The sequence below is a fragment of the Mugil cephalus genome, chromosome 6 (genome assembly GCF_022458985.1).
Source record: "Mugil cephalus isolate CIBA_MC_2020 chromosome 6, CIBA_Mcephalus_1.1, whole genome shotgun sequence".
NCBI lineage: Eukaryota > Metazoa > Chordata > Actinopteri > Mugiliformes > Mugilidae > Mugil > Mugil cephalus.
Window position 1 is genome coordinate 11545644 of NC_061775.1, and position 12536 is coordinate 11558179.

The 12536-nt window shown below is 42.9% G+C and overlaps 1 protein-coding gene across 1 annotated transcript in view; it reads left to right on the forward strand.

The window, feature by feature from the left end:
• Window positions 1-12422, forward strand: part of atp10a (ATPase phospholipid transporting 10A) — a 32649-nt gene extending 20227 nt beyond the window's left edge. Inside the window, exons 15-21 of the mRNA XM_047587644.1 lie at window positions 3459-3535; window positions 4651-4776; window positions 4870-5070; window positions 6064-6144; window positions 6279-6383; window positions 8030-8217; window positions 8405-12422. Coding sequence (XP_047443600.1) covers window positions 3459-3535; window positions 4651-4776; window positions 4870-5070; window positions 6064-6144; window positions 6279-6383; window positions 8030-8217; window positions 8405-9047 — 1421 coding nt within the window. The 3' untranslated portion in view covers window positions 9048-12422. The remainder of the gene's footprint in view (window positions 1-3458; window positions 3536-4650; window positions 4777-4869; window positions 5071-6063; window positions 6145-6278; window positions 6384-8029; window positions 8218-8404) is intronic.
• The last annotated feature ends 114 nt before the right edge of the window (window positions 12423-12536 follow it).

Sequence of the window (12536 nt, forward strand, 5' to 3'; positions counted from 1 at the left end):
AATTATATTGTTTTAAACCTTAGAATAAATCCATTTTATCTGCACAGGGAGCACGTCTCCTTCAGCTTAGTCCACCTTAATGCACAGCCATGTTTCTACAGTAGCCCAGGATGGACAAAACAGACACTGACTCAACAACAGTACATTGTTCAGTCAACTCCAAGCAAATAATTTCAAATGTAGACCGGTCAAAAGTTTAATGTCTCATTTTACTCTGTAATGAAAGCGTAGACCAAATAAACAACTGAAGTTAAAAAGGAAAATCGTGAAATCAACATATAACCCAAGATTCTGAACTTTGGACTCATCAAAGTGACCAGCTGTGAACGCACTTGTGACATTCTTTCTTCCTAAAATGGAAATCAAATATTTTTCACAGAGTCATTCCCAGTTTTGTTGCAGAAGTTCCCAGAAATGTTTGGCACTCGTAAGGTGCTTTGCTTTCACTCTTCTGCCCAGTTCATCACAAACCAGCTCCTTGAGGTTAAAGTATGGAGACCGGGTCGTCCACTCTGTGTTTTTATCCTGGGGTAGGATGAAAACACTGACCAGCTATACCAGTTTGTAGTTTATACGCAGAGTATTAGGATCTGAATCTTATTTTAACCAGGACCACTGTGTGACTCTTAAGAAAACAGAGACATGAATGATGGAGTCGTGACTTGAAGCCACATTTTACAATAATCTTCTCACACTTTTACTTTCACTCAGTACAGATGGATGATTAAATGTTGAGTGCGATAAATACGCAGGTCAGAAATGATAGGTTTTTATTTAAAAACTGACCAGCTCAAATCATAATCATTTAATGTGATTCATTATTAAGTCATCATTAAAGCACTGGGTCAGTCCAGGCTGGTTGCATCACATCAAGCCTGAAATAATGAGGCTGATGCCAGGAGGCCTCAGGTGGCAGATGCTGAAAAGTTTGGCTTTTTTCCCTGGTAATAAACCTGAAAATAATTTATTTAAGCCTCAACCATGGGGTGGGTAGAGTCAGCACAGTCCTCTGAGGAGTAGGACTGTTTTCATCAAATACAATTTGAATTTATTTACATTTTTTTTCTTACCTATCGCCCTGGAGATTATGGACAGTATCCATCAAATTGTCTGCACTGTATTAGTGTGTGAAAACATTTAAAACGTTGGCCTGGCTCCCCACATGGTTTTATAAATAACTGTTCTGAAGCTTAATTATACAAGGGTGTACGAGTTATGATGTGTTGGAGCTCCAGAGTCATGTTGTTGAAACACAGCTTGTCTGCCTCTTTGGAGCGCTGGCGTTTATCCCGTGTATATTATAAATAAACATATTCCTGCCGCGTCCACGTAACTTAAACCTTCCTGCGCTGTAATAAAAAACATGTTTATGTGCTTTATGTTTAGGTGACAAAAATCCGAGCAGCTGGACGTTTTATTGTCCAGGCCTTGCATATTTTGCCGAGCTTGGCAAACAAAAATATTCATAGTTCAGAGAGTTCACGCAGAATGTCACCATCAAGTTATCACTTATGCAACTTGCACTGAATCCCCGAAGGCTCGGGGGTTAAAGACTCGTGAACGTATTGCATCATTACCCGATCAATCATTTATTTCTACACCATGTGCCAGGCTCAGTGTAGCACAGATGTAGTGGAGGTTGCAGGTGTCGGTCGTGCCGAGGTGTCGGTATGAGCTGAACACTGTGACCGCTCGGCTCTGACTGTGTTATTCTCACTGATTATACATTTAAGCTTAATGAAGCTGTAGCGTAACAGATGCGACTCGAGGACGTCAGTGTGACTTAAAACGGCCTCGCCCTTGTTTTTCATTGGTTTTTGCCAGCCAAGCATTTTCTGTCATTGCTCTGTTGGCTTCTCTCCTCCTATTATTACAACAACAACACCGTCATCACTTGTCTCAGCATTAGTTATAGTAATTATTTCAATTTCTGTCAAAGCTATTAAAATAATCCAGATAAGAAATATTAGAAATAATATGAAGTAAATCAGATGAAAAAAATATATATAATCAGGAAAATTATATTTGGATTATGTTTTGTTTTTTTCTACAAATTAGATTTTCACTGTGAAAATAATAAATGTGACGAGGCCACAAATGTCTGATTGTTGCCGACCATGAAAGCAAAGAGCTTTGTGTCGACAGCTGCTAGGTGATTAGCTCAAAATGAGTTTTAATGTTAGATGTGTGTAAAAAACTAATTCTCATATCACAAATATATTAGCAACCTCTAGTTGAGAAAACCAGGGACATTATTGTTAGATAATATCACTATAATACACTTGTTTCATAATGTCTAGTTGCGTCACGTCTATGTGTCGATAGTTGGAGGGAGAGACGTTATCGTTGCACTGGCTACGACACAGTCGAAATTTCTGCCTAAAGAATAAGAACAACCTTTAGAGCAGAATGTGGCCTTAAACGAGCCCCGCTCTGCTCTGCTCTGCAGTGTGAGAAAAAAAAAAAAAAAAACGCAGCTGGTTGCAATTTAATAACAAGTCCTGATGAGGGACCTCCAGGGTGGAGATGGTTTAGGTGAGGGTGTCGGTGGACAGCTACGGCCGGCGGGGCAGGACCGTGTGAAGGATGGAGGCGGCAGAAGGCGATAAATCTTCTTCACAGCTGACATTTTATGTCAAGATAGCGGGAAACGCATGGATGTGTTATCGATGGTTAGAGTCCATTTAGGAGAGGATTACAGTAGCAGAAAAATGATGACTTAAAAAATTAAATTACATTAAATTAGATATTTTCCTATATATCTATCTGCTAGAAAATAAAACGGGTTCCGAAACAGGAAAGTTTGAAATAATATCATACATGGAAAGAGGCCACTCCACAATCTAAAGCTCCATTAGCAGACACAGTAAAGACTGGACGGCTGCTGCTGGGGCCTCGATGTGTTTGAATAGATTTGATCAGACTGGGACACCATTTGTCAGCCTCTACAAACCTACAAACTTCTATGTTAGTGCTCATTACCATCTACATCTCATATTTGTCCCTGTGGGGGCAACAAAACATTCTTTCCCCACCAACACTCCTTCACAAAATAAAAACTAGCCACACTCCTCAGAGCGAAGTAAAACCCAAAAACCTTCTCATCAGGTGTGACAGCACTCGAGTCTCCCACAAACCAGCCGAGCTACAGAGAAGGGCAGGTAGTAAACAGCACTGGATGACAAACACGGAGACGTGCAGCAGCTGCGGCTGAAGGATCTGATACCCGGGTGAAAGCTTGACATTTTCTCCCCAAAAAAGCAAAACAGCTCAGGGAAGCTGACACCATCACATGCAGAAAAGTCTAAAGCCTGAAATCCTGTTATCAGCCTCCCTGCAGGCCGGCCCCCCCGCTGCTGCTGCTGCCCCGGACTAGATGCACGTCATGTATATAGCGGTTATATTTTCTTGCTGTTGGACGACTTTTCTTCCCTTTTCACCGATCACGTTATTCACAGGTGATGGAGCCAATGACGTCAGCATGATCCAGGTCGCGGACGTGGGCGTGGGAATCTCGGGGCAGGAGGGCATGCAGGTAAGGGAGAAATGTGGGTGGGGGGGGTGGTTTGTTAAATCGCCACCCAGTGTGAGAGACGTCCTGAGACCGAGAGGAGCTAGAGAAGAAGACGAGGGAGTGAGGAAAGTCACTGGCAGTCCCGGGCATAGTTAATGGCTTTTCATTACTCTTAAGTGGTAGTTTTAGCCCACACTTCCTCTAAATAGGATTGCCTGTGTTCTGCTGAGTCAGAATTCGTGTCCCGTGTCCTGCAGAGAAGCAGAACACGTTATGGATGCTTCTGTTTGGACTCCATCCCCATCAGCTCCTCTAAGGTCACAGCCACATCCTTGGCAAAGGCAGCAGAGAGAGGAAAAAAAAAACAAAAAACAAAAAAAACAAAAAAACACTCGTCCCTCCTCCCCCGTGCTCATTTTCCTGCAGCGCCCTGTTCCAGAGCGGTGATCTTGCATAGCGATGATGGAGATGCCCAATTACCGTCCGGGGGAGGCTTCACCGGCGCGCCGCTGTGTAGCACATCTGTTAAAGCCTCGGCGTCCTGCCTTTAACCGAGCCGCCAGATTAATCACTGTTAATCAAATTTGCTCTTAATGAGACAGCGGTCACTCCCCAGGATCCCCCGGTGCGCTGCGACGCACATTTCTGCACTCAGGACGGGCACGCGCCGCATTATGATTAACACACCTTTCCTCTACGAGGGAGCCGTCCCCGCGTAGCCGTTAGGGGGCCGTTATTAGAGCGCTGCAGAAACTAAACGAGCCACCTGCTGTTATTTCTCACGGCCGCAGATTATTTTGACAGTCGAGAGGTGGCGCGAAGGGTTAGCTGCCCCATTTAAGACTTAAGTAACAAAGCAGGAGCCAGGCTACAAGGAGGGTTTTAGATGTTGACAGATTGGGCCTTCAGCCGCTGGAGGCGCGAGTCCCAAAAGGCGAGCAACTCATTTAAGCTTTATTGCTTTGGAAAGATTATACCCAGTGAAGATTCATTAAAAGCAGGGAGGCGAGTGCCAGACACTCGAAACACTCATTTCATAACGTCTGCTCGTGTCACGTGCACGTGTCGACGGTGGGAGGGAGAGGCGGCGCGGAGGAGGAAGGACGCTGAACGTTGGGTGCTGTGGTGTTTTGCAGGCGGTGATGGCGAGTGACTTTGCTCTCCCACGTTTCCGGTATCTCCAGAAGCTCCTGCTGGTACACGGGCACTGGTGCTACTCCCGACTGGCGAACATGATCCTGTACTTCTTCTACAAGAATGCCGTAAGCCACTTCTTTCTGCTAATGCGATTGTACGTACGTCGGAGTGATGCGTTTCCTCTCGTCTCAACGTGAATTCCTCCTCTGTCCACGTAGATGTTTGTGGCGCTCATCTTCTGGTATCAGTTCTACTGTGGATTCTCAGGTTCAGCCATGATTGACCAGTGGTATCTCATCTTCTTCAACCTGATGTTCTCCGCCTTCTCGCAACTCATCACTGGCACTCTTGACAAAGACGTGTCAGCAGAGACTCTCCAGCAACTACCTCAACTCTATGTGAACGGACAGAACTCGGAGGTCCGCTCCAATTTGTCTCCTCTTTCCACACAGTCTCGTGTTTAATTATGAATGTTATCCGTGAATAGTCGACACAGTCACACATTTGTAATATGAATACATTTCAGTTTTAGTTATATCAGAATCAGAATTTTTTTTTTTTTTTTTTTTTTTTGCCCCGAAGGGCAATTAGGAGGGCGAAGAGCGGTACATAAAATAAGAACAAGAAAATAAGATAACAAAAGAATAAAAATTGCAAAAGTGGGCAAAAAAAACAAGAAAAAAAACATACAAAACAGCATATTATGTACAATGGCCTGTTGCCAGTAACAGAAGAGAGATGGATTGTGGAAAATAATATGAAGACCAATATGTAAAAAAAAAAAAACAGCAGATATGGTACGACAAATAAATAAAATAAAATAAATAAAGTGAGGCGTCGTTACAAAAACAAAAGAAAAAAAATTATAATCCTGCCATACACTTAATATACAGAAAATGTTAAGGTCCACATAGTAGGGAACTTACTGTGAGTTTTTATTTGTATTCCTATTACTGATTCCCAGAGTTAGTTCGGAAATTGGCATTTGGAGTAGTTACACTTTCTGGATATTTTGTTAGCTAGTTTTAAAGTGCATTCATGGTCCCCAGCATTCATGACTCCTTTCAGTTCCATAATCAGCTAAAACTTTCACTTTGTTCAGTGCACATGACTTTTCCCTCAGCCTCATATTTGTGAAGAAGTCAAAGTTAACTTGCTAACATGCTAATCTACAATGGTAAAACACAATGTTAGCAATGGCAATGCTAACATCAGCATATTTGTATTGTCATTCTAAACATGCCGATGTTAGCTTCTATGCACTAGCATAGCTCTAGGCAATCCAGATGTTGCCAAAAATGTTATGCCTGGTTTATCCTCCTTTTTTTTTTTTTTTAATGTGTTGTCCATATGCTATAATCTCAACCTGTGCCCTGTCACAATGATGATGATGATGATGATGTGTCCTGCAGGAATATAAGCCATATATGTTCTGGATGAACATGATTGATGCCTTCTATCAAAGTCTGGTCTGCTTCTTCATTCCTTACTTTGTGAGTCTACTTTTAATTGGCATCAGCTCGTCTTCGCTCAATCCTCCTTTATTGCACCTTTATCATGTTCTCATCATCTCCACCTCTACTTGAACCTCCTCCTCCTTCCGCTCTCCCCTCTCTTCTCCTCCCAGGCCTACGCTGACTCTGACGTTGATCTGTTTACATGGGGAACTCCCATCACCACCCTCACCCTGTTCACCATTCTGCTGCATTTGGGCATCGAGACCAAAACCTGGGTAAGAGCCCTCGTTTCAGAATCACCGACGGAGGCTTAAAAGATTCATCTCCGGGCTGCTTCGTTCGCCGTTGTGAAGGCTGACAGGCGCGTGGATATTTAACTCCACCTGATTAAATTGATTCAGAACGCTCGGCGGCATCAGGGTCTGTAAATCAGCTCGACGGCTTTTCCGCTCGTGTGCAGGCCCTCCACAGTCTACGCTACATTACAGCTTCCGTACACAATTTCACACTGGCCAAGAGCTCAGAATACCTGCTTATTTTATCTCCTCCACTCACACATACATACACCTCATTGCTTTTATTCTCAAGGTATCCATGCGTGCCTCTCGTAAACGCCACAGCACTCTTGGACTTGAGCCATTTTAAATGTATGACCTTGAATTGAATTAGAGTCTTTTTCCATTATGTCCAGGTTGTAAATTTAGCCTGACAAGTTTTTTTTTTTTTTTTTTTTCTTTTCCCCTTTCACATGAAGAATATCCTTTTCACTAACTGCCCTCCTAGACACGAATGCCCCTCAGGAAGGGGAGCGTTGGTAGTGAGGGGCATTGACCGTAGGTAAACACTTCCACATCCTCCACTGGCAGGTACTTCATTGTGTTGCTGCTCAGGAACATAATGCATGCATGATAGGCTGTGAAAGTCAATTAAGGTGTTTGAGGTGACAGCAGGCGACGCTCCTGTCTCTTCTCCCGTACAGTGGCCATGAGGCTGTAATTAATTATGTGTGTCGGGACAACACTCCGGTGACTCGTCGCATAGTGTTCAGCCTGTCACATGTCAGATCAGCCAATCATCTTCTCCGTTCGCTGTGTTTTGATGGACTCTTTTGTTGCAATCATTGCTTTTATTTACCTGCTCAGAAGAAAAAAACAAAAAAACAATTGCATCTTAAGCCCTTTTCACACGAGACTAGTTCTACCTGGGGACCTCTAGTGATATGTAATAACTGCACAGGTTATCTGTGGTCTTTATCTTGTATGAATCGACCGTGTCCATAAAAATAGTTACACCGCAAATTACCTACTCTATTCCCAGAGTGTGTTTTTATTTTTTGAAGAGTTTTGTTTGATTCATGGCATTTTTCTGCCTATTCTCACTCAAAGCTCGAAACCATCAGACAAGCAAAAGGAGCATGATGGGATGGATGACATGCTCCTGTATGTAGATGTGTTAGATTTTATTTATTGATGCATCACTGGTCCACTTGTGTCATTCTGCTTTGTTTAAACCCGCTGTCCCCATTAGTGGACATTTTAGTCAATACACTAGTCAGTGAAAAAAAAAAACTCCTCAGCTCTGTGCAGCTTTTTGCGGTTTAGTTAGAAGCTTGTTGAACATAGTGTGTCCACTAGAGAGCTCTGTCACTTTTAGTAAACTACCCGTTGGCAGCTTTCAGCGTGTCACTTTTCTTATGTGGACAACAGATGTGTTGTCCACATAAGAAGGTGGACCAGCCACTTGGCAGCACACATACAGTTACCCGTCACACCAGACATTGTTCGTAGTGTCCTTGACTTGTCTGTTGATGCTTTTCATGTCCTGAACTACATCACTGCCAAGATTAATTATGCAACTAAGCCAAATTACTAACAAGTTTCATTTCTGTCCTGTGACCCGTCCTTGTTTCCGTCCCTCGTAGACCTGGATGAACTGGCTGTCGGTCTCCTTCAGCATAGCCTTGTTTTTCACCGTGGCCCTGTGCTACAACTCGTCCTGCCCCACGTGCTACTCCCCCTCCAACCCCTACTGGACCATGCAGAGGCTGCTACAGGAGCCCCTCTTCTACCTGCTCTGCGTCATCACGCCTGTAGCTGCACTTCTCCCCCGGTACACTGTTTTTGATTTGTGGATGAGGGAACCCACGAGCCAGTTTCACAAATATTTATGATCTGTGTCGGGAATTATGTCTGTTATTATTACCAGATGCTTTTAATGTTTATCCCGAGAGCCTGGCATCCATCACTGGAGAAGTGCTGATATGCCTCCTGATGTCTGGCTCTGTTTTACTTTGCAGATATTTCTACAGGGCGTGTCAAGGCACGCTGTGTCCAAGCCCAGTCCAGATTGGGAGGCAGTTGGATAAACTCCCCGCTGACATTCGCACTAACATCCTCAGTCTGAGCAGGGTCAAGGTGGGGTCTCCGCTCAGCCCCAAGCCTCCCTTCCTGACCGCCAACAAGCCCTCGACCAAAGGTTGTGATAAAAAAGACCAGAGGAGCATCGCGGGCTTCAAGGCGTCTCAGGCCAAACAGGGGCCTGTTGTACAAAGAGATGAAGCGAAGGGCCAGAAAAAACCCGCGAGGCTCACAGACACTGAGAAGCAGCCCTCAGACATTTACACGTTAGTGCCTTCAGAAATAGACACTCTTCCCTACACCAAAGACGCTCCTCCGCCGTCAGGGGAGCCACAGCTTCCTTCCGCCAAAGACTCGGAGTATCTCAACAAGACTTTAGAGCCGTCAGATTTGAGTCTGTCGAGCTGGATCACCTCCACACCTGCGCTCACACAGACGGACAGCGTCCAGCTGAACCTGCCCCCTGACGGAGGTGTCAGGTATATGAGGAACTCAGAGGAGACACTAAAGTCTGAGCACACCGTTGATCCAGCACACAGGACAGAGCGGGAGACACAAGAGGCACTGCACACCACCTTGTAATGTCTAACAGTCTTAAGTATGATACTTCAATTTGCACGATATATTATTGTTTTTTTTTTAACCTAATTTTATTGTATTTTTCAAGGAGATTCTTTTATAAAAGACACAGATAGGTACTTTATATTTTGGATGTAAAGCTATAGTACTTTAAGATGCTTTAAATGTTTGGGAGATGGAAGAGCTGGACTATCTCCCTCTTTTTTTTTCTTTTTCTTTTTTGTTTTTAATCCTGGAAAACTTAGATTTCACAAAGAAGCATCTCAGAACTTAAAATCAGGTTTTAACGGGAGGAGGAGCAGAGACATTCCACTGCTGAGTTATTTGGGACTTTGTCGTCTCTCTGATATGGTACCCTGCTCGTTCTTTCAGCTTGGCCTGTAAAAAAACATTCAGACCTGGATCAGACACCACTGTGGCCTTCAATCACTGCTGGTATTACTCCTGAGGAGAGAAGTGTTATACGCCCCCCCACAGATATGAGGCTGTGAGGATCATCCCAAAGCGTCGTAGTTGCAAACAAGCAAATAGTGGCATTGGTTCAGTATAGCTGGATTTTCATGGGTTTTATTTTTAAATGTCAAAGAATGAAAAGTGTGTTCATAGTTGTTGCACAGTGCATTCTGCTGAGTAATTACTAATTAATAAGAGCTGGAGACTTTAAACGCAATTCTGCACCAAAGAAATTTTATTTCAGTCTTCACACACTAACAGATCTACCAGGAATTATGCTGTGTCTGTGTGTATGCACGCAAGTGTGTAGATGTATGTCTACGTTTGTGTAGACGACTTTAGGTTAGGGTCATGTGCATCGCTGTGCTGGTTAAGATTAGATTAGAGGCAAAGGAGATGCAATGTGTCAATGAATCTTCACAGATGTAGAATGACACGTGTATGTTTATCCATTGACTCGTTTGATCTATTTAAACAGCGCTAACCATTTTCACGTGTTATTTATCTGCATTCTGGGCACGAACTGCCCTTTTTCGCCCAAAGTTTAGATCGATATACGCTTACTTGCCATTTTATTAGGTACACTAGCAAAAGTGAATGTGTTTGAATATTACAGTCCTGCACTAAATCTTTGCTTCATGAAGGTTATGGCATTCAGCATTAGTTTCATTTTAGAGGCTGTGGTTTGTAGTATGATTGAATTGAATTTATTATTTTGCGTCCCCATTAGTGTGCTTGGCTAAATAACAGAAACATTTTAGTGTTAAATTCAGTCCAGTTTAACAGCACCACAAACTACATCCTCCGAAAATGATCATCCACTTCGATTAGCAACTTTCTGACTCTGCTTCAGCTTCAGCTGAACCTTATAACAGCCATGAAGGAGTATTTAGTACAGGACGGTTCGTTTTCACTCGTGTACCTAATGTTTTGGCAAGCGAGCGTAGTTGCCATGTCTGTGTTAAATATGAAGCTACGTCTGGTGTCTGGAAACTGGGGAGACAGGATGTCTGGCTTTGTGGAAAATAAAATCCACCTCCCAGTATGTTTACTGCCAGATAAATTATATCTGTACAGAAACTGTACTGTCTTTAAAAATAATAAAAAGCAGAATTTCAGATTGTCACCACACACAGCTATGAAGAAATCCAGCCTGTAAACCTCAAAATTTCACTTGAGTGTTACTGTAGCTTAAATGTTGAGATATGATCAAGATAGGCTGGTGGATTTTGTTACATTTAGACAGAACCAGACAAGGCGTTTCCCCCTGCTGCTAAGCTAAGGTAACCGCTGTGTGGCCTTAGCTTCATATCTAACAAAACTATGTGCAAGTGAGCAGGAAACAGCAGACGGTTAGCGTCGACTGGAAACGACTGGCTAGCCCAGACTAAAAAAAATGATTATCTTTAAGCTAACTGTGGTCTGGCTTTAGCATCATATTTAGCTTACAAAGATGGAGAGTGATGTTGTTCAACAAAGCCAGAGCCAGCAGACAGTTAGCTTAGCATAAATACCAGCGAAAGAGTTAGCCTGGCTAGCAGTACAGTACATCTCAAATCTCACTAATAATACTTCATATCATGTTTGTTTAAACCTTACAATACACCTGTGCATTGAACGAACCCATTCTGACATGTTCATAAGTGGGATTTAGAGGTGCTAGCAGGCAGATTACGCCAGGCTAAGCTAACCGTCGAGCATTAGCGATATCTTTTAACCATTCCTTTAAGCACTGCAGCATAGGCTGACAACAAGCTACCGTCACATTTCATAAACGAGTTTACTTGAAGTTTCTTTCTCGACAGTTCACTTCATGTGATGAGTTTATTTCAAGCCAGTCGTATATTTGTGTCTTTTCTTGCTCGTGTTTAGCAGTAAACCAAATCTTCAGCGCTGAGAGGTGCTGAAGGTCCTTCCCTAATGCAAAAACCATGCAGCCTGAAAATTTAAATTTGCACTTTGAAAGCATTATGTCCGAACTGCCGTCGAGCGTTGTTGGTGCTGGTGCAGTGTTCAGTGCTCACGTACAGTGTATAAATGACGGGAGCTCGTATCCCATTCAGACCTTTGCAAACAATGCAATGTGTTCGTCTTCATGCACAAACTAAGGTTGGGAAATTGGAGAGATTCTAAGATTTGTTTATTAAACGTTTAAAAGCAGCAGCACCTTGGATATTTTATGATTGTTGTATCTCTTGTCTTGTTGGAGTATGTTTTTGTATAAAGTAAAACATTTACCAAAGGTCATTTATATTTCTGTATTTTCTAAGCAGTAGTATGTGCCTTAACACTGGATAAGAAATCACAAATCTGCTCACGATGCTGAATCTGTATTTGCTCCTGACCGAGGACCTTTGTGTTTGGCTAGATGTTTATGAGACTACATGTTATGTGGTTCCTTCTTTCTTTTTCCCGCCCATGCTGCCTTCCTCTGGCATTTTGTTCCGACTCCACGGTCTGTTCTCTTCATTTTATAGGTCCTGTCCGTTCTGTTCTTTTGGCGTCGCACTTCGTGTGCCAGAACGAAGCTCGTACGAATTCACTGCTGCATTCCAGCCAACGTACCCACATCTTGTTCATCTCACTGCACGCAACCTTGGACACGTGTGAGCTCATATTATTGGCTATTCATTTCTATTTTGGTTACAAAATGATGGCTCTGTCGCTCGTCGGGGGGAATTTATCTTCTCTCAATCCATCAGTGTGTCTCAAGGTATTAATCTAGACAGGATATTGTCTAGGCCGTGTGAGGAAATGGACTGTAGTGAGAAGGAAATGCCAAAGAGCTCCGGGACCTCACAAACTGTTTTTTTTTTTTTATTATTGGTTTTTGTTCGCTTTGGGTAATTTGGGAATTTCTTGTAGCTACTTGTGAACAAAAATAAAATTTCAAATAAAAAAAATGTTTATCGTTTTGCTACCTGACTATCTGAGTAGGATAATACTGTAAATGTGATGTTTTAAGCCTATCCCTCTCTACACACACATACTCATTGGCCACTTTATTAGGTACACATGTTCAATTGCTTGTTAACACAA